Source organism: Megalops cyprinoides, chromosome 15 (genome assembly GCF_013368585.1).
Source record: "Megalops cyprinoides isolate fMegCyp1 chromosome 15, fMegCyp1.pri, whole genome shotgun sequence".
Taxonomy (NCBI): domain Eukaryota; kingdom Metazoa; phylum Chordata; class Actinopteri; order Elopiformes; family Megalopidae; genus Megalops; species Megalops cyprinoides.
The window spans coordinates 4156665-4182500 of NC_050597.1; the positions used below are offsets into that span (position 1 = coordinate 4156665).

Below are 25836 nucleotides of genomic sequence, written 5' to 3' on the forward strand. Positions count from 1 at the left end.
GGAATTTTAAATTATCTGAATTATAGAAAATGCTGGTGTTTTTCCCCATTGGAATCGTCCTTTAGTTCCATTAGCATTTTTGGCGAGGGTGTTTACGCGGTATGCAGTCTTTATGGAAAGCATAAGCTCCTGCAGCCTTTCTGATTCCTTCAGCCACGTCTGGCTCCACAGAGCATTATTTTCACGTCGTGCCTTTTGACGGATTGCTGATTCAGAGTTTTGCCTGTTCGCCCTTGATCGTTGACCTTTCAAAGACTCTCGGGGAGGAAGAAAAAAAAAAAAAGAGACGCTATTGTTTTGGCCCAGACACAAACGCGCGTTCACTGAGCGTGTCGGTGTTAGTGCCAAGCCCGGGCCGGGCCTGCACACCTACCTCTCACACACAGCTCTGCTCTGTGCAGCCGCACAATGGGCCGCTTCACGTGAAAGCCCTGCCGCAGGACAGATGAATGCTCCGCTGTTCCCGCCGCCTCGGCAGGCTGACGAGCCGAAGCCCGAGTGAGCCCGAGAGCGTGTCAGACAAGGGGGGAGCTTTGCACTGCGCGCGTCTTTGGTGGTACAGAGGAGTGCTTTTGAATACCAATTTACATTTTGATATTTCGTTAACGGACTGAGAACCTGCTCCTTTTTTCGCTTTTCTTATACGTGAAAGTGTTCCTCATTGGTTTGTGGGGCCGTTTGGGCTTGTTTGTGCGTGGATGAAATGTGTTCGTCTGAGGCTGGGATGTTGAGTGCATTTCATTGACAGGGTTTGGCGGTAAGTGTGTGTGAGTATTGGGACACAGGCTGCGTGTGTATGTGTGTGTGTGTGTGTGTGTCTGTGTTGGGGGGAGGGGGGGCTGCTTCCCACCTCTGAGTCCCTGACTGACTCTGCAGTCCACACTTTGATGTGTTAATAATTTCTAATGACCGATGCTGAACAAACAGGGCTTTCCGGAGTTTGTTTGAGTCCATCTCCAGGCCCTCTGTTGGGAGATGTATGGCCTGTCAAATATTTCCCCTGCAGCGCGTTCCTGTTGTACTGTATTAGGCGCTCCACCATGGCATGCCCTGGCTAATGGCCTTGCAGCAGGTAAAACACAGTGCCCTCAGTCACACAAAGGGACTAGTTGCTGACTGTATTTGTTCTGGATTGTCAGCATGTGTCCAACTTCCTGAGAAATAGTTCTGAACTCCCATGTGATCTTTGGTTACCAGCAGCAATTACCAGCAATTTAGCTAATAAGAATTAGCTCAAAAGCACATGACTCTGAGCAGGTACAATGGTTCAGAGAGCTTTTCAGAGCTTTTATTATTATTTCTGGAGCCTGTGAAAAGTATGTAACTGTCTTATTGTTAGAATGATGTGAACAACGTTTTGAATGGTTAAGATTTTCAACAGGCGACTGTCACCTATACAATGCTTTAAAAACATAATTAGCGGGTGAGCTGTCTGAAGAGAGAGCCTCTTCACTGCTAGACTTAAAGGCTCCTGAATCCAGAAACAATACAGTAATTGACTTGCATCAGTACAGTTTTAAATCATTTCTTTATTAAAGGCCTTCTGTCTGCTTGCCAAGAAGAGTTGAAAAAACCTGTCTCCTAATTGGCTACAGGATTTATGCATCATCAGACACATCCAGGCCAGTTTTTTTTTTTTTTTTTCTTTTTCCCTCCTTAAGCCTGCCAGCTCATCCAACCCTATCTCACCTATTGTTCCCACTACAAGTCGGGACCTGCTCCTGTCCAACACTTCTACCGCGAATGCGCGCACCCCACACCAGCCGGGATTTGAACCAATCCTCTGCGTCTGCCAGCTGTGATTTGCTGGCCTCCTGTGATTTGCGAGTGAGCTGAGCGCTGTTCATTTGCGCCTTCATTAATCTCTCCGCCACTCCCAGGGCCTCCAATCATTGCAGAGTCATAAGGATTTGGTGTTTCTTCCTCTCGGCTGTATTTTTTTTTTAGAAGATTGGGTTCCTGCCGCACATGTTTCATGTAGAATCCAGAAGGATGTGGAATGGTCTGCTGACTCAGGCAGAGAGCCCTCTCAGACCAAAGCAGGTTATGGTTTAAGGTCGTTTTCTCTGTACTTGAAACCGTGCCTGTGCACGGCGTAATTCGGCGCTTTTTCCTGAGGTCGCGTTGAGTGAAGATGACTAGCAAGCAGAATCACGGAGGAAGTCATGAGGAGGTTACCGTTAAATGAATAATCTTTCCGCGCCACGCCCTGCCGTGGCATTGCCCCGTCCGCTGTGGGATTGTGGTTTGGGCACACGGCTCTGGTTTCTCTGGCTCATTGTATGGAAACTCCAGCAACTGCTGGTGCGTTATTCTGGTAACGGGCTGAGCCGGGACCGTACAGATTCCGTTTGTACTGTAAGTTGGCTGACCTAGTTTTGTGTTATACAACACTTTAACAAGTTTTTTTTTCTTTTTTTTTCCCTCTCCAAAATTCTTTGGGGTAATCGTGTACTGTGTGGAAAGCTGCGTTAGCTGCTGCAGAGGCCAGGCTTGTTTGGGTTTCGGGATCTCTGAGTAAATCAAGGTGATGGATAAAGACTAAGAAACAGGACAGCCTGCAGGAGAGCTGACCCTACCTGCCAGGTCTCAGGCTGTTCAGGTGTGTCATGACCTGAAAGGATTCAAACACAGCCTGTTGCCTGTCTGCTAAACCAGGGCACCTCAAAGTGTGGGTCAAGGCCCAGAATAGGGTTCTGACACGCCAGCTGTTGGGTCCTGAAAGGCCCGTCTTTTGTAATACATGACATAGGGTTTTGCAGTAGTGTGGAGTGCATTGAAATGAAATTAGTATGAATTTACAGTTTGAAGTTTATGTTACAAATTCCTTTTTTTCTCTGAACTACCTCAAAGCACCTTCTCTTGAAGAGGCCTAATCCTGCCAGTTTATTGAGAAAGAAACAGAGGGAAATGGAAAGGGCAAAACCCTGTATCTAATGGCTAGCTCGCTAAATGGGTCATGAGTCCCAAGAGAAAGAAGCAGGGAAACACTCTTCTAAAGAGCCCCCGGGGTGATGCTAAAACGTTAGCCGCTAAGTAGTTCTGATTCTTTGGTGAAGCTCTGCCTATCTGGGTGAGTCTTCACACGTTTCGTCTCCTTCGTCAGGAGCGTGGCCTCGGGCGGGGTTTGAATCCTCTCGAATGTGCGGAGACGCAAAGCAGGGCTGGTTCCTGACAGCAGGGCGCGTTAACTGGGGCCGGTGGAGGCAGCCCGTCCGCGCTTAGCGTCACCGCCTGCCCTACCCTGCCAGACTTGCGTAAAATAGCGACCGCGCGGCTATAATTCACAGAAAGGGAGTGTTGCGTTGCAGCTAAAGTAAATGGAGGTTCGCAGGGCTGCTGCATTCCTTTGGGGAGATGTAAGGCTGTGAGGTGTGGGCAAGGCACCCAGAGCCAAACTGCCACACCAGGGAGCGTCCACAGCCTCTCTCACCCCACCCTCATATCATACATATTTTAATAAATATTCACAAATATTCTTCTCTAACCGGTTATCCAACTGTAAGGACAAGCACTAGGGAGTGTTGTGCTACCTCTGAGGGGCTTGGCCAAGGATATCCCCCCCACAGGGATTAAGCTGGAATCTGCTCTGGTCCTGGGGAGGGGTGCTGAGTCTTGCTCTGTGGGGGTAATTTCCAAGGTTACGGCCCCTCCCTGTAGCGTGAGGAGGGCAGTGAGACCGGGGCAACTGAGGGATGGGGGAGACCACATCCCTGCACCTGTTGCTAAGAAGCTCTGCGTCGACCCACTGCGACCACTGGCCTGAAAGGGTATTCGTTCTGGACACTGACGTTCATGTCCATCTGCCATAAGCAAGTGTGGGATCCTTATAAAGCTCAATAAAACATAAGTATAGCTGAGAATATGTGAGGTTACTGGGATGGAAGCTGGACGGCATATTCTGACGTCTTATATTTAGAAGGGGGAATGAGTGTGGTATATCGCAATCTCTGACTCTCGGAAAGTGACGCAGGCAGTGTCAATTTATAGCACACAACTGGGAATGATTGTGGTTTGTGTCCTCTGAGTCGGGCCTACTTCTGTCTCCTGAAATGGAACACTGCTGTTACTAATACCAGTCCTAAATAAACGCCAGCTCTCCCTGTGTGCTGATTCTCTCTGCTGTGTACATGCAAATAGGCAGACACAGACTGGAGGGGAGGCATGCTAAGAGCTTCCTCCTAGAACCAGCAAGCACACTGGGTGATTTATAGGAACCAAAACTCAAGGAAAGTATTCGGTTGGACAAAGTAAGGATTTGTAAATCAGCATTATTATGGCCACTGGTGTGATTGGGGTGTCCAACAAAATCATTCCGAGGGTTTCTTTTTCAAACAGCACAGTGCTTTCTTAGAAGGAGGTAAGGTACAGTTAAGTCTGGTGGGTGATAATGGTGAAGTGTGTTGCTGATCATTTTTTTTTCGTTGAGAACATGTTTACAGTGTCTTTGAAACAATTCAGAAACACATATGTGTTTATGTACACTTTAGTTAAAAGAGCAACCAAAGTGTACATGGAGTTGAAAATCTCCCCAACAGAGGGGCTTTGAGATGGCATTTATAACCGGCCTGAGGAGTCATAGTCTCTGGTAAGAGGTTCCACACCAATGGAGCATGGGAACCCAAAGGCCTATTCCCAGCTGTTTTCAGGTGTGCTTGGGGTATGGTTAAAGGCCTGGCCTGGGATTTCAGGGCCGAAAGTTCATAGGCGTGTGCATGATTGGGAGTGGAGAATTTTGCAGGTAAAAAGAAGGATTTCTTAAAGGCCACTCTATTAGGCACTGAAAGCCGGTGTAATTGGACCTAGAATTGGATGTGAGCTGCGGGATTAGTCTTTGAAATAAGATGAGCAGCACACTTCTGGACAGGCTGTGGGTTGTATAAGGGTGGTTTTGGCAAGCCACCAAGTATAGAATTGCACTCGTCCAGACTTGGAAAAAATAAAAGCAATTACAAGAGTTGGTCGGCAAGGAGTGTCAGACGCTGGCCTGATCTTGGCAAGTTTTTCAAGGTGAAAATCTGATCTTTAAAGAAAGTTTTTTTTTTTTTATTGCAAACTAAAATGTAAGCTCTGAATCTTCAATTACTGGATTCATTAAGCAAAATGCTATACTGATTTTGACTGGTTCCAAGCAGCATAACTGCAGTGCTCCCATCATGCACTGGGAGAAAGCTGCACAGGGCTCATGCCCCAATAACGTCAATGCAATTCAACAGTGAGGATCCAAGCTGAGTAGAACTGGGAATACTGAGTGCTGTAGGCACTTAAATGTCTGTATTTTATTAAATATTCGCAGCCCTGTGGTGAGAGAGACGTTACAGTGACGTTACTCTGCAGGTGCTGCCTCTGACTCAGGGTTTGAGACAGTGAGTTTAGTTTTTACTTTATGTGAAAAATCTTCTGCATTGGCTCTGGTAAACAGCATCTGTGATTGTGTTTCTGTGCTGCCCGAGCCTTCTGTCCCGCGGCTACGTGTAACACATTGCTGCTGTAGAAGCAGTCTGCTCCTTATTCGGGGAAACATTTTGGCACGCTGTCCGTCAGCAGAGCCCCCGGGTCCAGAATGAGGTTCTGGCCCTGCAGTACCCGAAAGCAGCGCTCTTCCTGTCCCTCCATCGGGACCCTTCTTCCCACCTGCCTCCGGCCTCCCGTGGGCAGGGGTCTGCACACCTGTCTGCGGACGCGGAGTTGAGCTGTCCTTGAGCGGACCTCCACAGCACCTCTGTACTGCCCTTGGAGCAGAATGCTGGGGGAGGTGTTCTGGCCAAACCAAGCAGCACATGCACTGTAGACCAGATGTAGAGCACCGTTTTGTATGGAGGAACAATTAAATGATACTCTAGGACCGTAAAGCAAGTTTTACGGGCCTATAAAACTACAATGGGAAGTGCACTCGAGACGATGATGATTTTTATGAATCTCTGGGATAGGTTTTACTATCCCGGAGAGTGTGAATGGCACTTTTTTTTTCGTTCTTACTTAGGCCAATCATATCATGTGAGAATGAATGTTGAATGCATAATGGAACAAATAGCTTAGTATTACAACTAACATTTATTGGAACGTTATGGATTCTGCCACTGTGTACTTATTAGGAAGTATGCTGCGTAATTATGCAGTAAAACTGAGACCACGGATTCAAGAATTTACAAAAATACACGGTTGTTTTGAAATCTTGAGGTGAATTTTGATTTTTATATGAAGCTGCATAAAAATACCACAGGAGTGTACACTCTACAGTCTCCTCCTGCTAATGAAATCATTGGCTGATTAAGGAGAGCACTTTAACCAATAGGTAGGAGGACAGACTCAGCTGTGGTCTCCATCTGGCCTTCACCTCTGCTGCTTCGTATGGTACTTTCACTTTTATGTCTTTCATAGTATAAAGACAGGCCAAGGGAGGGGGACGTGGAAGACAGTCAAACCCCACCACACAAGCAAAATGATTTTTATATAGTTCAGAACTTCTCTAATGTGGCATAAAATGACCGTAGAAAATTCGTAAAGATTTCTCAGCAAAAATCCAGTGGAAACTTCCAATTGCTTTCATCTGTCACATTGTTTGGTGAGAAAGTACGGTTAACCAAAAGTGCTTTCCTAAAGATATTTCCCGTCGCCCTCAAAGCACTAGAAAGCAGACTAGAATGTCTTCAAAGTGAACCACTTTTCAATTAAAACTGTGTGTGTGTGTGTGTTTAATTTCTTTGCGGTGAAAGGCAACACCACGCTTGAGCTGAGACTTTTTAGTTTTAGCAGAGACAGCGGAGGGTGAGAGAGGAGAGGAACGTCGTGGCGGCCACAAGGCAGAAAACCCCGTCGGGACCGTGCCGGGAGCCCGACAAACAAACACGCTGACCCAGACAGAAATGGGCCGGGCCCTGCTCTCCAAACGGACCTGGGCTGTTTGTTCACCTGGTTCCTCTGGCGGGCCCGGGGCCCAGCGCCAGATGTGTGGGCCGGCTCTGCTGAGCCAGGCGTTTCTCTGGGCTTTTCTCCGCTCAGAGGGAGAGCACGTGTGGAGCGGGAGAGCCGTTTCCATTCGAGATGCGGCCATGTTTATTTATTTCCCTCAGCTTGCATGAATGATTTATTAGATGGAAGGAGAAATCTAAGCATGATGCTACATAGTCTCTCTCTCTCTCTCTCTCTCTCAGACACACACACACACACAAAACCCACAAAATCTGTGCTGTGCAATTTCTGATACATGCACATATTTTGGTATCTGCTGTAAGCAACGTGATTTGATTTCATTAAATCTAATGCTTTGACAAAATGGCTTCTTTTTGCTGAAAACTCTTCCTGATACTGTCAGTGTTTAGTTTGACTAAGCTGGGTTACATTTCCAGTGACTTTAATCTGGTATCACATTTTTGAGGAGTACACACTACTGACTGTCTTACAGTGAAAGGATTCTGAAACGATTACTGGTGATGTAATCCCTTTTTGGTGACCCCTTTGGCAGATCAAAGCCTTTGCCTTTTGGTGGTTGTGTGCAGTGGCTTTTCAAAGGCTCTGTAATTACCCTACTGGAGTTTCCAGGAGGAGTCATCCTCCATGCTGAATGAAGTTTGCGGCCTCTAGACTGCGCCTAAGATGATGTCACTGTGAAGTAACAGCTCTGCATGAGGCAATTAGTTTGCTGGTCATTTTCCTGTGAATAGTTCAGAATCCGATCTACTCAAACAGACTGAATTCATAATGACTGCTGCTAATCCGACAGGGATTTGTTGGTCCTTTCCTCATGAGTTTGATCAGTATTTGGCAATTAGAAGGTTCTGTGAAACAGAATGTGATCTTCCATTTGGATCAGCTAATGTTAAGTCGTGTCTTATTTTTTCTGTTTTTCCAGATGCAGATCCTTGACAAGTTCCCAATTGAGGGAGGGCAGAAAGACCCCAAACAGCGGATCATCCCGTTCCTCCCAGGTAAGCGGAAACAGCTTATCCTTTCAACTTCATGGTCAATACTTTGTGCAAAGAGTTAACATCTCAGTCAGGAAAAAAAAAAAATTCCTGGAGCCGACCAGCACCATGGTAGTGATATACACCAGGCCTCTTGTAAGGAAGACAAACTGCTTTTGTCCTTTGTCCTGCCTTGCTGTCATGCAATTCACATGAGCACCACTGACTTGCAGGCCGGAGCAGGGGGAGAGTGACACGGTCTTAGCTATTGTGCGCAGGCTTTGCAGTTTTGGATAGATTGCGTGATAGCTGTGTGCCAACGACTCAGGGAACGAGCGGGAAGTGGAGGGTGGTGATGTGCTCTCGGCTCTTGCCGGTTGAGGGGGTCTTCTCTCTTTTCTTTCGGCTGATGTCATGGTTCTTTCCCGAGTCAACAGGCGGTGAACTGTCTATTGAGGCGCTGTGGACCCCCGAGGCCGCAAGGACCTGAGTTTACCCCACTGGGTCACGTGTTCAGCGAGCACGCAACAACTGGTGCATTTGTAGAGCTCTGTACCGCTGGCAGAGCTTGACAGGGAGTTCTCCGGTTGAATTGTATCCCAGCATGCCCTGACAGACTGAACGCTCTGCGCACACTGTAACTGTGGGATTTGGTCTGTTTAGCGTTGTTTATGTTCGCTTTGAAGCTTTCTGGGGGAACTTCTCCTACCCTCACGCTCGCTGAGAAGTAAACAGCCTGCTCTTATCGGCCCGGTTCGGCCGTTTGTTTTATGCCCCTTTAAATGTGGCGGCAGGAGATAAGCTGTTGGGTGTCAGTGGTTTGGGCGTAAATCAGGTGTTGTAGTCTCTCACACGCGCCCCCCCCCCCCTTCCCCCTCTCCCCCCCTCAGGACACAGCAGTGTGTAAGAGTCTTTACTTCCTCGGCTGTGTTTGAAAATAAAACAGAGTACGCTCGATGCTCCCTGCAGACCTCACGCATGGGCCGGCACCACAGACCTTCGCGGTTCTGCGTGCTGCTGTGAACTTTGACCCCGCTCACAGTACGTTCAACACTCCCCGTCACCTGCAGGTTCACGCAGCGCTGGTCCGTGTGTAAGGACACGCTGTTCCTGCTTTAATGTGGAACCTCAGCTACGTTCGGTCGGACTCCTCCATCTGGTCCGTTCCTCGTCTGGACACTTTCCGAGGCCCGGAGCGTGAATCCCCTGACCGCAGTTGTTTGCTGTAAAGCTTTGAAGTGCTCACTAAGTTACCGAAATGATGGAAACTAATGGAGAAAATGACAGGCCTGGGACCTGCTTATAGCAACGCGCAGACAAACACTGTGGGCTGTAAATCCTAATAGTTGTCCTTGAAAACTCTCAGAGGAGGAGAGGTTTTATGCCTTTTTCAGGCTTTATAACCTTAGGAGAGAGGCGTGTCTTCCTGAAAGAGAGGAATTGAGACGCGACTTTAGGAAATGCTCAGTGTTATAGTGATGGAATACTTTAATCATATTGTCTGTCCCAACAGGGACCAGGGTGCGATCACCGCAGGAGCGATATCCTGTCTCTGATTTCCTCTACCTCTCATTGTCAGATTGTTACCTCTTTGCTCCTTAAAATCCTGTATGATTGATAATCAAATCATACCATACATTTAGATAGACTTAATCCTGTAGCCACTGTAACAGACAGAAAGGCCCGCCAGCAAACTCCATTATCTAATCTGGACCCCTCCTTTACCTTGTCCTCATGGACTCGCCGGGCGTCTTTCCAGTATGAGCGGAGACGGCCCTGGCGGACCAGACCAGGCCACATGTTTACTGCGATCTGTTCCGCCTCGATGCCGATCTGAAATATTGCGTTGGATTACGCAGATATCTGCGGTCCCCCAACGACCCGCGGCACGAGCCCGTGTCTTTAAAATGAGGCAATCCGTGCGGTGTGCAACGCGGAGCGTGACTAATTATGGATGTTATCGAGCGCTGGCCGCTTTACAGATGAGCGTGGCTTGAGTGCAGATGTTTCTCAGAGCACGTTTCGGGTTTGTGTCACGGGCGCTCCACTCCGGTTGGGCGATTACAATCCAGGGCCTATTTTCTGTAGCAGCGGAGGGAGTGCTGTCTGAGTAAGCTGTTGTGTGCTTATCTGAAGAATGCAGTGTCACAGAGGAACGCTCTGTTTGCAAAGCATCAGTTGTCAGTAGCTCAAAACTAAACTGCACTTAAGTGCCACCATGTGGTAGGTTTGGATATTGCATGAAAAGATTTCCAATGTGCATCGTAGAGTATTACAAAATAAAGGTTGATCTTTGTTCAGTTTCTTTACTTTCCCATAGTGGCGAGGTGTGTATATTTTTTGAAGAGAGCAGTCTCTGCATTTGAATAAGTTGCATGATTATAACTCAATGATTTCTGTACTTAAACTGCTTTAGCTGCTTATGTTAATTCATGGAAGAAAGTGATTCTCATTACTCGACGTTGTTGCTCTCGCAGGTAAAGTCCTCTTTCGCCGAAGTCATGTCCGAGATGTGGCCATGAAAAGACTGCGGCACATTGATGACTACTGCCGGGTAAGGGAGAAAAAGCCATTTCAGGTCTCTACAGGTCTCTACAGGTGCTGCTGTAGAACGGCTCCTCTTGAACAACGTGCCTAAGAATGTCAGCGCTAAACATGACCTGACCCACTGGCGCACTCTTCGTCTGGATGCATGTGACCGGACGTGAACCAGCTGTGATCTTTTGCAAGTTATGCAGTCACTGGGACATGCTGTTGTGAAGTGTTGGTAGGTGAGAACTGAGACCGTAATCTGGGTGCAACCCTGTGATATTAATCTCTGTCACCACGCAGCTGAACAGTGCAACGCCTTAAACAAGCCAGTTGCCTAGCAGATGAATCCGGGAATCTGGGAATTTACTGGATACGAACATGGTTCAATGCTTCAAGCTGGAAAAATTGCAGTCTAAAACTGAGAGCAAAATGACCTTGGTCCCTTGAACAGCAGTGGGAAGGGGGTGTTCCTGATGTGCAGATCCATGTGTTTCCCTGCCAGTTATGAGGAATGAGTCAGTATTGCACCAGTGCTGTGTGCATTGTGTAGATGGGACAGGCCGTGAGTCGTATCTCGGACACCAGGCTCCACAGGAAACAGGCTCTCTTTGCTTATGTCATTTCCTGTAGAGCATGCACATAGATAAAAAGAGCCAGAGGACAAATGAAACATCCGGAACAGCCACATGAATCAGCAGGTGAGAGGTGCAGACTTGAACCGCAGCTGGAAAGCCTGCTTTTCAAGCCTCGATAAACCAAGGTCCAGGAAGGTGGAAGAGGTTGATATGAGTCACTAAATAATGCTGACCTGGCAAAAAGGCACTGACAATATGTAGGGGCATGCTATTTAGCCATACCAGCAAAATAGAATAACTGCAAAATGTGTTGTCTGTTTATTAAACCAAGATGAACAAGAGATAAGTATCTGCGTACCTAAAATTGTTCTTAGACAACATCAGTGTTCATTTTATAACTTCTGTTAAACTAAAACAGAATCTCTCCACATCTCGATAAACCAAGTCCCAGAAAGGTGGTACAGGTTGATCTAAGTAGCTAAGAATTGCTGACATGGTAACTTAAAGTAATTGCAAAAAAATTGTTTATTGCAGTAAATTTAACAAAAGATAAGAGTCTGTATTCCTAAAATTGTCCTTGGACAACAGCATTTTTTAAACTTGTGTTAAACTGAAACAATCTGTCCACATCTATGCATATTATGTATTCCCGACACAAGTGTCTGGAGCATGGTGCAGGTGAACGGGGCTGTCTTATCCTGTACTGTCTGCCTCCGGACACAGCACCAGGGCTCTCCTTGCAGCCAATCACACGCAGTCTGCAGAGACGTCTGCAAAGAAACATTGCCTGCACCTGCTGCTGGGGTTTCCGAGAGGGAGACGCGTGTCCTGGGATATGAGCTTTTAAAAAGTCGGGAGGGAAAGATGCAGGCCCAGCACCAATCTCTGCCCTGGTGTGCAGCGATACTGAAGCACACACAGAAAGGACCTCTGGCATGGGGTCAGGGCTGCAGCCTCCAGACGCCGCAAACACCCCGATGACCTCAGACCTTAATCCAGTTATTCCTCTGAGATGATGATGTAATTTACCAGGCACTTCCTGATCTGGAATCCGGTATCTGCGCTTTAGATTCAGAACATGGTGATGACTATAAATGCAGGATGTCCTTTTTATTACCAGCCTATCATGAGACCCACATAAAAGATAAGGCAGAGGTAATTAATGTCCTTAATGGAGGCCCAGAGAGACCAGTATAGCCTCTATTAATATAGGCATCTTCCTCTTTTTATTGCAGCCTTTCTAATGGATCCATGGGAAAGCGCCAGTCTGAATAGTAATTTTCTCTCAGTATAGATTTGGGTTGCTTTGACATTTTGCATGAACACAAGTTAAACAAATTATTGAAAATTGATATTGAACCAGACTGTTTCCACAGAGACAAACTGTATGGCGTGCACTATATGTAAGTAAGCAAATTACAGGGTGCAAGCAGTTTGCTTAAGGGTCATGTGAACAGGCAGAATGTGTCATTAGCATTCAGCCTGTTACTCTGAGTCCTGCGTTGTACAGGAGCCCCCACAGCTGGTGGGGTATATATTCTAGAGATGTTGTGAATTTCCAAAACCTCTAATGGCATAAAGCCATGAATGGTGATAGTGTCCTATATATCAAACAGAGACATGGTTCAGTGCCAGTATGTGGGGTGAGAGAAGATGAGACTTTGGCACCATATGTTTACATTGTGTGTTTTGCCCCCCCCCCCCCTCCCCCCCCCTCCCCCCCCTCCCCACAGGCTCTTGTGCGACTGCCCCCCCAGATCTCTCAGAGTGAGGAGGTTCTGCGATTCTTCGAGACCAAGGCGGACGACCTCAACCCCCCCAAAGAGTGAGTGATGCCTCTGCTGTTCTGAGCCATTCGCGGTGACCGTGTGCGCTACGCAATGCCTAAATCTTGGGTGGTAGAGTGGTAAAGGCTCCTAACCAAAAGGTTGCTGGTTTGATTCCCTGCTGGGGCGCTGCCGCTGTACCCTTGGGCAAAGTACTTAACCCAGAATTGCCCCAGTAAAAATAGATGGGTGCATTATGCATAAATGGGTAAACTGGTAAGTGATGTATGTGCAGCAGTGTGGTGTAGTGGTAAGGAGCAGGACTGGTAACCAAAAGGTTGTTGGTTCGATTCCTCGCTGCTGTTGTACCCCTGGGGAAGGAACCCACAATTGCCTCAGTAAATATCCAGCTATATAAATGGATAAAATTGTACCCTGTGTAAGTCACTCTGGACAAGAGCGTCTGCTAAATGACAGTAATGTAATGTAATGTAATGTAATTTAAGTCACTCTGGATAACAGCGTGTGCTAAATGACAGTAATGTAATGTGAATCTGTCATGCTGTTATTAGGTCACACTGAAGGCTCAAGGATGGCTCCGCTCTTCAGGGCTATTGTCCACTATTGTTCAGCCCTGGCTACTCTCCAGCGGCAGCTACACTGGTTTCAGTGTGAGAGCAGCCAGGCAGGCCGAGGCCTGTGGAATCCAGGGCAGTGAAAGCAGTGGTATGAGCCTCCCCTCCTGGTCGTAGTACAGCAGTGGGATGGGGAAGCGTGTCTCCAGGAGACCCTTTGAACCGAGGCAGCGAGTCTCCTCTCTGATTTAATCAGCGGGACAGCAGGTCCCCGGCGCTGACCCCGTCCATCAGAGGCGGGGGAGGAGAGGGGGCAAACGGCAGGGCCCGGTGAACGCACCAGCCATGTGCTCCGCTCTGCCTGCCGACGCACCCAGCAGTGCATAGCTCCATTCATTAGCCTGGGATTACGCGCACTTGACTGTGTTCTTGAAAGCTGCTTACCCCCTGAGCGTGGCCCCAGCGGAGCCGTTCTGTCAGTGCCGGGGTGTAACAGCTCTCATATTCAGCCTGTCGCTGTGGGTGTGTAATAGGGCTCCAACAGTCACTCTGCCTGTGCTGGAGTCTGACACATCTCTCACACTCACTCAGCTCTCTGCAGCTCCGCCTTACCATTACCCTCTACAGCCTCGCTAATTACACACCGACTCCCGCCTTTCCACTGCCTGCCACACGGGGCGCTGTGCTCCTCTGACGTCCCTCTCATAATGCGGTATCATTTTTCACCGGGATTTACTGTGATTACATCTAATCCAGGCCCACATTAGCAATGCTGCTCGCTTAGTCTAGCGTATCGCTTGTTATGAGTTTGTTGGCGTATCACATTTAATACTGTTTAATGCTGCTCGGTCCGTCGGAAATGACCGCTTTCTCTGGGAAGACCCAGTTTGTCTCTAAAATGTTTCTAATTACCACTGCCGTTATAAATTCATTTTGGCTTGGGCTAAATGTCAGAGGGAAATGGTTCAGTACAATGCCCCATCCCTTTTACTAGAATAAACATTACAAACAGCAAATAACAGATCTGTCTTACGCTGCAAAGTTGAAGCAACATTGTGCTTTCTGTGTGTAGGTGGAATAAAATCTGTCTACATGTGTAGGTGTCTTTAGGCTATAAACGGCTGTACATGAAGCACAGCACCTCGGGTATACACCTGGGGCACCTCTACCTGTCATCAAAGTTAATGTCTTTGCCCGGAGTTTGCACAGTCTGTTGTGGAAGTCAGTCGAAAATTCATTTTGAAAGCACAATGTAAAGGAAAGACAACCAGGCCATTTGTGTTATAAAAAACATGTTATTAATAAATGCATTTATTTAAAAAAAAAAAAACCCGAATAGATAAACTGAGGAATGAAGACGAAGTAGTGCCTTATGATTCAACAGACACACAGAGAGACAGGCAGGCACACAGACATAATTATTCAATAGATAATGGGTCCCCCTCTGATTGATAAACTCCTAAGCAAGGTAATGAGCTAACTGTCAATGAAAAGAGAACATAAATCCTAATTAACGAGGTGTGGACTGAGGGAACCACAGGCTGAACGTCGATAAACTTCCTCGCGCGCTCTGGATAATGGCTTTCTCTGAAGCCCGTGGCTGTAGAGAGACTAGCTGGTGTATATGACTCTGTAACTCTGTGAAATAGATATCTGCAAGGAGTTAGAGTTAAATCAGACTCGCAGGAGCTGAGGGTGCTCTGATGGATTACCTGTTTTACCGTGGTGTGATCGATACAGGGGCGCAGAGACAGCGGTGAGTCCAGTGAAGTTCACGTTTTGTGTGAAAGCTGTCTCAGGAGCAGGGTGCGGGAGAGAGGAAATCAGTGCGATACATGCATGACCTCTGTGTCCACTGACTCAGCTTTACTCTATAAGATCTCGCATACCTGGCTGAACGGATTCATATGACAAACCGTTGGACATTAAAATGAATTATTTTCTGATTAGACTGCTTTGACTCTAAATCTGCTTCCATGTTGGTATGAAAACCACAGATTCTTATTTCTTAGCTTTTGATCTGGGGATTTCTGCAGCTTAAATAGCTTCAGTAGTGATGATCTCAGTATGTTTTCCTCACACAACTCAATTAATGTCAGACTTTTGAAATACCAAAGGCATAAGAGATGACTTTCAGAGATAACTCTTCAAAGATTTTACCATAAGCAAAGCACAGCAAGTATTACCATAAGCAAAGCAAGTATTTCTGTTGTGAAGTGGTAGTGATGTGTTTTTCAAAGCAATCACACAGTTTTAGCTTCTCTCAGAAAAGGGAGGGAATCTATTGATGTTTTATTTGTTTGACAAAAGGACAAAGGAGGCAGAGATTTGGTCTCAGGACAGAAAGAAGGAAAGTGTCTGTCCTTTGCCGGGATGGTGGTTTAATGGCCGCTGCGTCCTGTAGGGCTGGTGTGATGGATATGCCTCTCTGCTCTGATGCACACACTGTGGTCTCTACTTCGAAAGCTGCGCTCCTCGTAAGATACTTACAGTAAGAAGAGCCGGAGTGGGAGGAGCTCCGAGCTGAAAGGAGTCCCCACACAAAGGCAGCTTTTCACACCCCAAAATAACCTAAATAATTCCACGAGGGACCTCGCGCTTTCAAAGATTCAGATCAAAAGTCAGGAGTTGGACAGAACTGTGCAATTTATGTTTTTGTAGGTGCATTCTATGTACTGTATGATAATACCTGGCTGTTGGGCACCTGAAATGACTCTTCTTCAATGATGCTGAAAGAAAATATTAGTCTGATTTAAAAATGGGAGTAGGAGAAAAACAGAAAATTCCAATAGTAGAGAAGCATATAATGAAGCATTCTGTGATTGCATTCTCTTCCACTTACCGATGTGCTTCTGAAACGAGAGAAAATCACCTTGTCTTTCTGTACTAGGGGCCCGTGTGAATGCTGAACGTGATTTTGAGTAAGGCTTTGGGTTCAGCATATCCTCAGCACACAAGGAGCAACGCTGTTAGTGGAAATGAAATTAGGCTGGACTGGAATTTTGGCAGCTGGCAAGTTGCACGTTGTGAAATAGCGTTCTGTGGAAGACAGAAGCTCTCACTCCTGTGGCCTCTGTTGGATATGTGAACAGCCATCTTTGACAGCATGTTCACACTGAAGCCCAGAGCCTGTCTGCTGTATTCTCAGCTGCAGTGAAGTGGTGGAAGAGTGCCTTCCTCTGAGGTGTTTGAATTCAAAAACTGCATAATGCAGGGATGCTCTCTGGAATATAATTGTGGATACTGGGCATATTGTGAGCAATATTGTGCATCTAATTAGAGCCTGAAATTATTTTCAAGTCTTTTTGGGGAAGAGGTCAGTGAGGACTTGAAAAGGAGCTTCAGGAAAACTGTGTAGTTGGACATACCAACCATACATTAAATCAGTGGGCCTTACAAAGATTAAATATAAATGCATGTCCAACCAAAACCTTCCCCTGGGTTTTCATTGTCCTGCAGTCCCCTATTTGTAACAAAATGGTGGATGTTGTGCTCCTCTACTTCATTATTAGAGAGATTGGGGGACCTCTAATGGTACTTCAGCTGTAGGCATTCAGGCATCCTATTAAAAGTACCTGGCTGAATAAATCACATTTGATGAATAGACCATAATATAGAAGTCAACGCTATATTTCTTAGCAGTTGTATTTCTGCTTAATTTGCTCATATCAAAGCTTGTGCTGTGTTCTGCTCCTTTAGAGTTACTTTTAGCCTTTGGCTGTTTTCATCAGACAAGTTAAATTAACGGCAGTTTGGACTGGCCTGGCCATTAGTTCCATCAAGTTCAGGTTTTTGAAGTAATTTGCAGTAATTTTACCCGAATGCTACTCACGAAGCATTAACTTGGGAGGCATTTTGGTTTCCCTCCAGCAGGTAATGCCCTGCGTAAGCTTGTTACTGTAAATCGCGTTTAAGTATCGAATCTTTACAAACTTGAAGCAGGTGTTTGGGGAGATTCGGGAGCAGCAGCGAGGTGGGGCGGAGGGGTGCTTGGCTCATGGACAGCCCTCCCCAAACCTCTGGCTGCTGTTTTGGTGCGGAGGAGACCTGCAGCTTTGGCAGCGGAGCCTTGTGATCTCGGTCAGGAACAGAGAAGTTCACAGCTCAGCGCTTGCTCCTCCAAGTCCTCGTGTTTTGCGTGGACTCTGTCCCCCAGCCGAACTGGCTGAAACCCCTGCTGTGCGGAGAGCCAGGGCAGCTGCCTAGACAGAGGCGCACCGAACCCCCTCCCTGCTGTACATCACTGCACCAAAGCCCCTCTGTGTGTATGTGGGTTGCTTTACATTAAATTACATTATTGGCATTTAGCAGACGCTCTCATCCAGAGCGACTTACATCGGTTACAGTTTTTTTCTAATGTTATCTCTTTATACAGCTGGAAATTCGCTGAGGCAATTGTGAGTAAAGTACCTTGCCTGAGAGTACAGCAGCAGCACCCCAACGGGGAATCGAACCGGCAACCTTTTGGTTACGAGTCCTGAAGCAACATTGCTACACTGCCGCTTTCACCAAACCCTCTCTGATGTCTCTGTATCCTCTCTCATGGATCCTTATGTATACAATACAACACTATTTAAAACACGGCCTAGTGCATGTATCCTTATGGCTACATTATGGCATTTAGAACATATGGCCTACTGCATGAATTGCTTTTTCTGATACTTACCATAATGTTCTGCAGTGTCGTTTAGTTTGCAACATATAGCCTAGTAAACGTGCAGTGCTGTCGTGCAGTTTGTATGGTATAGCCTGTTATGTATCCTTCCGTGGCTGTGTGTACGGCAGCAGTGATGGCCGACAGGCATTGTCCACATTCCCACAGACCGCGAGAGCCATTGATTAGCAGCAGGAGGGGGAACCCCCGTGTCTGCGTTGGGCTGGCCTGGTGCCAGCACGGCTGAAGAAGGCACAGAGGGTTTGGGAAATGCCCTATCGCTACGGCGCTCCAACTGGCACAGGGTCCCCAGTAAAGCACTCAGGCCGGTGGCCAAAAGAAACCAGGAAATAAGATACCGAAAGCAGCATTTGCTGTCAAATGTGAAATGGAGCAGGGGCAGGAGTGGCTGTGCTTAATTTGTGAGCAGTACTTTAGCTGCTAAATAAATCTGCTCAGAAATTGTCCCAGTCAGGGTTTATTATTCCCGGTCAGGAATACTTAGCAGGTGTATAATAAGGAATACAATAGTAAACACTTAGTTATTCCCACAGTATGGCGTGGGTCTGTCTAGACACTTTTGGCACACAGATGAGATGCACAGATAAGCACTAGAATAATGTTACATGTACAAGCCACTTTCTCACTGAGAGGTGTGTGGTGTGTGTGTGTTTTTAGGGACTGTTGTGTGTAGTATCATAACACCAAGCTGATTATTAGCATACATGTTTTAGAAGAAGTGAACCAGGCTCTTATTTCAGCTCACAGGTTTAAAACAAAAGTAATTGGTACCCGCATTCATAAAAGACCCCTGCTCAGTGCTTTTGAATAAAGATGGAGCTGAAAGATTCAGACATTTTGGCATACTGTCTTCATTAGTGAAAGTTAGTCTCTTTGCAACCTTTTTTATGCAGGACTCTGAAACATCAGCACAGGTGTACAGGTTAATTTGAAGGGAATATCCCATCAGAACCTCTACTGTCTGTCTGGTTTTTAATGTGACTGTTTTGCAAGTATTAGAGCACGAGAGTATTCTTTCTAGGCTTTTACTGAGAAAAGAACGAATGGCTAGATAAGAAACGTTGAGTACAGAGTTTTTATGGATGTAGCACCAGTACATGTCTTGTTTCAAATAAACTACAAAGATCAATTTGTTAGTTGGGAACTGGCCGTCCTTTTGGGCATAGAAAGGGGCAAGAATGAAGACACTGCAGCTGACTGCATATGTTCTGTTTTTTTTCTGATTTTGCCACAAGAGGGAGCCCTGACTTCCAGAAGGGTTCTGTCTGAAGTTCCACCAGTCAGACTGGGAACAGCTTGTGTTGCTGTTGCTCCTGTGGTGTTATCTGCATGTGGGCCGATATCCCTCGTGCATATTTATTTGAAAATAATCAAATGCTGCATCTGGACGTGTCTCTTAAGGGACTTCTCTCTTCGTTATTGCCAGTTTGGATCCCTGTAAATCTGACATTCTTGGAGGATTGAATTCCATGCATTTCCCATGAATTCAGACGTCTTTCTGTTGGTGTCAGCATTTTACTGTAGTTTATTATAGAGGTGTGCCCCTCAGAACCCCACTTAACTTAAAGTAAGCAGTTTTACCTTATGGCTTCTTACTGTGGAATGCTGTGTGCTTTGCCACTAAACCAGGCACAGCACCCCCTCCCTGGGGACGCTGGCTATACGGTGCCCTCTCACTCATTATCTTTTGTAAAACAAGAAGGAAAAATGAAAAAAAAGTTGCGAGTATGATTGTACACTGCTGTCTCTATGAGACGCTTAAGAAAGGAATGGCATTGGTTGCTTATTTTAGATCTTTAATAACTCGCTGGCAGTAAGGAAGAATAATTTTTTACAAAAGACCAAACAATAAGTGATGATCTTTGCTCTCCAGTGCATGGGTGTATTTTTAAAATCTTTCTCGCAGAGTCATTTATTCACCCTTTGTTCTGTAGGTAAACTTCACAGTTAGGACCTTGGAGCCCCAAGGCAAATGCTTCAATAACTTATCACATCACTGCATTCAGTCTTGTGTTGAATCAGCCTTTTACCTGATGTAGCTGAAATATTGTGAGTCTCATACAGTTTCTTTGATGTAGGTGTGTCATATTAACACTTTGCTTCACCGTGGTTAAACATTTTAACTAAACCACATTGCCTCAGATCTGTTACAGTAAGCGCATCATATCTGATGAAAGATGTCTCTGAGCTTGTACCTGCACTCCTTCACTCAGCATTTTTGGGCTTGTCTCTTTCCCCAGAATGAGGGAGTCATGATGAGAAGAAACCAACCCAGCATGCCATGTTTGGCACGTGGGAAAATACACACTCTGGTGCTCTGAGGGGAAGTCAGTCAGGAGATAATATCTAAAGTAAAGTTAGAGGTACATAAAGAAATGCAGCTACATGTTAGTCATGGGGCACAGTGTTGAACACCACTCAGGGGCTGTTCATGGGGAAAGCTGACTGAGGGCAAAGTGTGATGAGCCGAGAGCACACTTAAAGGGTGTGTGTGTGTGTGAGTGTGTGTGAGAGAGAATATCCCCCCCCCCTTCCGATTGTTTCATGGCAGTTACGTTGTAAAGCACACAATGACATTAGGTCTGGCATTACGAGTATTGTTATACGATTTGATTATTTCGCAGATAAACCTAGTAACCCCCACCCCCTAAAAGAACGATGAGCTGTTCTTTTGAATGGCTCTCGGAGAGGAACGGAGCCATACGATCCGGCTCCCTTCAAAGAGCCGTTACTCCCATCACTGTAATGAACAAACCTGCGTGTCTGACTGTGGAGAAGATGGCGTACACTTCTCACAAAACAGAACAAAATGGAGCAAAGCTTACTAAAAGACCAACTTATTTAAAAAAAAAAAAAAAAAAAATCCACAAACAAAAAGGCACCAGGCTGCATGCACAGCCAAACCAATTAAATCTCCTTGGCTCTGTAGCCACACACCTGTATTTAATAGGCCTGATTAGGCAGGTGAGGCTCGTTAACCAATGGCTGTCTCACACACAAACAATTACGAATTGACACGTAACAATGGAACAATTAACTGGTAAGGTGTGTTTGATGTGAAATGAGCTGAATTACTGACAAGGCTAAATATTAAAAGACAAAATCCTTAAACATTTAAACAATTTACAATAGGATAATTAACAGTTCTGGGGGACAGGTGAAGGTTCTTCTTCACACTGACCTGGAGACAGGCAGAAGGTGGAGTCAGGGAGAGTCCTCATTAGCTCCCTCTGATGGAGGCCCCGTCCAGCCACAGGCCCCGTCCAGACACAGGCTCCACCCAGACATAGGCTCCGCCTCTTCCATCACCCCTCCCTGCCTGGCAGGCTGCAGCCATGCTATCTGTCGTTTATTTTGTGAAGTTGTAAACATGTCTGTCAAGAGCTCACCCTCGCTTTTGGTTATCTGACCTTAAAGACGAGCAGAAAAACACCAGTATCCCGAACCAAAGTGCACCCCTTGGGGAATTCTCGCTCACTTTTCTGGGATTTAAAACTCTATCTTTTAACCGCAGGAGGCACAGCTGTTTATTTGAACGCTCGCTGATGGAAATGTAATTGCCTCGCATTTTAAGCCTGCTGAGTAATTGGTACTCCTCTGAAAGACACGATTATGATGTAATTATAGCCCTCGCTGAGAGTGCTGGAGAACTCGCTCTGAGGATGCAAGTACATTTCAAGAATGAAACTCTTGAACAGGATGCTTCTCGGTATTTAATTGTTTTTGGAAAAACATATTGAAAACAAGGTTGAGTGGTAGTATTGAAGTATTGGAGTTTTTATCACATCTCCTATAATTTATTTGCCAAGACCATGTGCACAGGAAGCTCTGCAAGAAACTGATCACTGCTTCCAAAAGAGAGAAAAATAAGGAATCGGTGAGAGGACTTACAATGACTTGGAGCAGGGGAGAGACAGTGGACATTTAATCATGTGTCCAGGTGTCCATAATGTATTTGCATACTGAGCCAGTGGTTAGAAATCAACTAACTAAGATGCATTCATCATTCCACCATGCATTTTTTGTGTCCTTGGGGTGGCTGACGCGGGATCAGCCTGGAATCAGTGTGTCAGTGGTGGTCTGAGAAAGGGTCTGACTTGGGATCAGCTGGGGATGAGGGTATTCTGGTCTGACATGCCCTGGAATACTTTGCACAGAATGAGAGTAGTGCTGACCTGGGATCAGCCACGGATCACTGTGTGCTTGTCTGTCATGCCCTGGAATGCCTTGCCAGGAATGAGAATAATGCATTCAGATAAGAACTCCTCACGGGTGTTAGGTCTGTTAGAAAGATAATAATGATAATAACCGACACTATTAGGGCGGACTCCCATTACTGGCAGGCATTAGGGCTGACTCAAACAATAACAATGAGCGAATAGTGTACTAATATCACACACACTCAGCGGGAACGGGCCCACCCGCAAACACTGCCATGGAGTTAGAAACAAACGCGTAATTGTTTTCAGCTTTATCTGATACAGGATGGCCCCTGCAGACTTACAAGCTATAGTACATCAGCTGTAAGTGTGTGTGTGTGAATGTATGTATGTGCTTGTTTGTGTGTTTTGTGTGTGTGTGTACGTGTTGTTTTAATGTTTTAATGTTTTAATGCTTTAATGTATCCAAGCAGATTTTTCAGACAGATGTGCGTTTTTCTTTACTGTTCTACTTGTGTGAGAACTGGTCCTTCAGAATGAGTTACATCTTGGAATAAAAAAATGATCATTTTTGATTACACCTTGATTTTCAGTTACTCTCGTGGTTTGGCACAGACAAACTATGTGTGTGGTGATCCTGGTCAGAACATCCTCCTAAGGCCAGACGGATTTCTCCTCCCTCTGCCTTCTCTGTGTATATTTCTATTGACAGCATGCAGGAGATCATTCACTCCCCAGGAACAGTAGTGACCTCAGTTTTTTTAGCTCAGGGATGGGGGGGTCACTGTTACGCTGGGGGGGGGGTCACTGCTATGCAAATCCAGACCCTCTGTCTCTCTCCTGCCCTACGGAATGTTTCAGATGCTCTGCCAGCAAGACAAGTAACCAGCAAAACTATCTGACCATCTCTCATGCTACTCAGGGGGGTCAGTCAGCTGAAGTTGCCATGCAGTGTTTATTTATGCAATGCTGACTGCTCCTTCTTTTGCAACGTTTGAGGTTTTTTTTTTTGACTTTGTATGTGCATTCATAGTTCTTAAACCCCCGGTGTATTCTCATGCTAATGACCCCATTGTAGTGATGCATACTGGATTGTGGATGTTCTCATCCTTGGCCAGCGTTCTTCAGTGATTTCATATTGGATCAATGATTGACATTAACATTTTGTCTTCTCTTTCTTCTTTGCCTTTTATGTGGGCTTGTGTTCTTTAAAAAAGGGAACACTTCTGAAAAAATAAATTTGTTAGTATACCATTACCCGAGGAATAATTCAAAGGTCTCTTTGGGAAACAAAACAAGCAAAAAAAGGATCTACCTTGTTTTCTTCAAACATTCTTTGAAGAGGTCAGATAACCAGAAGGAGAAGCTTGCGTTAGCTATTGAATTTGAGAAACACCTGAGAAGCCACAGGGCTTCAGAATGCCGCCTTTATGTGGTTCAGTAGCTGTGGAATTCGCTGATGAGGTGTGTGCTTGTGCTCTACCTTAAATGCTTTAACATTTTCAGATAAACCTTGCTGGGTCTAAAATGACTAATGCAAATACCTTGGAAATATGATTTGTGAGGAGATACACTATGAATTTCTCCCTGCAGCTGTACAATTGATGTATTGGTTTGGACCGAACTGTACCAAACGGTGCTGGATGGATATTTTTGGAACTGTTTGGCTGAGGTTTTGTATTGGAGGCTATCACATGCTCTTAACCCCTTGATTGATGGAGGTACAAAGTCACAATTCACTCATATTTCAGTAATGGTCAGCGATATCACAGGAAGTCTACTGCTTCCTCTGCAACTTTGAATAGCAAAATCAAGGAAGTGTCATGGTTTTTCATTATTTCTGAATATTTTTTTCATTTTTTTTTCCACACCTGCAGGACATTATAAATTGGACTGAGTTCATGATACATCTGATGAAAGTAATGAAAAAAATGTGACTCTTGATTAAATTTGCTATTCAGAGTGAAGGGCTAACTAACTGCAGTCATATTGCATCCATGAGACAAGTATCACGTCTCTTCATCTGAAGTTTGCCAACAGCGTCATTTATGACAGCTGTGTCCATAGCATGATCACGTACTGCGTGTGGTATGTAGGTGGGGCTTCGGGCTGATATTGTGATTATGATATTATGATGGATTCCTACCCTAGTAGGAGAGGAATTGCCAAAAGACACTACAAAAATCTGCCCAAGCCGGCAAAGGCACAGTAAAGAAGTCACATGATGAGGTGGGTGCTGTGTAGAAGACACCACTGGCTGCAGTGGGATGTGCCTGCGTCTTTTTAGGGCCTGTGAAAATCTCCCCTTTGTGTGGAAGGCAGGTTTGGCAGAAGCAGATTCATCAGATGAGATCATCAGATTCACTGTCTTTCCAGAATCCTTTCTTTAAAGTGTATTTTGTGGATCCCGGGTCTCTGAGAGTGCCGAGTAGCTGTGATATTCCTCAGTGCTGCAGGGACGGTCCATCCGCAGGGCCAGGGCTGAAGTCGTGTGAGGACTCTCTGACTCTCGATCTGTAGAGTTTTCACTGAAAAGGATGCTCCTGTCATCGCCATGGGGACAGAGCCTGGGCAATGTGTTCCACGTGCATGTCTCTGAAGGCCACTGGGTAGCGGACTGGGGGCTTTGAGTTCAGAATGGGACAGGGGGAAGTGGACGGTTAGGTCTGGGTGTGAGAGTGACCCCACTCCAGCTGGGTCTGGTGCCAGAGAGGCACATGGGCTGACAATGGCCTGATGGGGTCTCAGGGCATCTTCCTGGTTAAAAAAAAGCTCAGAATGAAAAATATTTCTTTCATTTTATTTAGGCATTGTTTTTCCAGATTGTACTCATTAAAAATCACTTTCCCATGAGAGAAACAGAAGGGGAAAAACAGCGGCACATGAGGTGTGAGGCAATGACACATTTAAAACAAAAACACAAGGCGTTACAATTTAAAACAAAGCATCCGTTTACACACTGAGTACAGTCATGATGCTCAATAGAAGAGTGGTGCCACTGTGGGTTGAAACAGCTACAGATTCCCATTTCATCTTCTGCCATTCTTTAAACCATAACACGAAGGAAATATTAAAAATTGAGGAATTCCATTTCTTGAGGAATTCTGCTGCACAGCCTTAAAGAGAACAGATTTAGGGAGAGCCGTTCGTCATGGCCGGCCACCCTGACACAGGAACCCGTCCCACTCTCTGCGGCTCGTGGCAGGTAACACGATCCTCCAGACACAAGTTTCTGTTTGCAGACCCGTGACCTTCGACCTCTGTGCAGTCAGTCCTCAGTCATCCCCTCAGCCTAACGATGAGGGAGCGCTACAGTGGAGCACTGAGGCGTAGACGTGTTTCCGCAACACAGAGACACCAGGGCGAAAAAGTATCAGTTAAATCTCTCGCAAAAGGGAGTAAGGGCCTTTTTCAGAGCTTCATGCTAGTAGTCAGTACAATAGTGATTCCTTAAACAGCTTCATGCAAGTAGTCTGTATAATAGTGATTCCTTAAACAGCTGCATGCTAGTAGTCTGTAGAATAGTGATTCCTTAAACAGCTGCATGCTAGTAGATAGTACAATAGTGATTCTTTAAACAGCTTCATGCTTGATGAAAATGGCAGTAGTAATAGTGATGCCCTTGAAGTGAAAGGCATCCTGCACAGTT

At 45.9% G+C, this 25836-nt stretch overlaps 1 protein-coding gene across 4 annotated transcripts in view; it reads left to right on the forward strand.

The window, feature by feature from the left end:
- LOC118789860 (SH3 and PX domain-containing protein 2A-like) overlaps positions 1-25836 on the forward strand; it is an 80146-nt gene that overhangs the window by 10930 nt on the left and 43380 nt on the right. For all 4 annotated transcript variants that reach the window (XM_036546548.1, XM_036546550.1, XM_036546549.1 and 1 more), the window contains exons 3-5: positions 7853-7928; positions 10382-10458; positions 12745-12836. In XM_036546548.1, coding sequence (XP_036402441.1) covers positions 7853-7928; positions 10382-10458; positions 12745-12836 — 245 coding nt within the window. The remainder of the gene's footprint in view (positions 1-7852; positions 7929-10381; positions 10459-12744; positions 12837-25836) is intronic.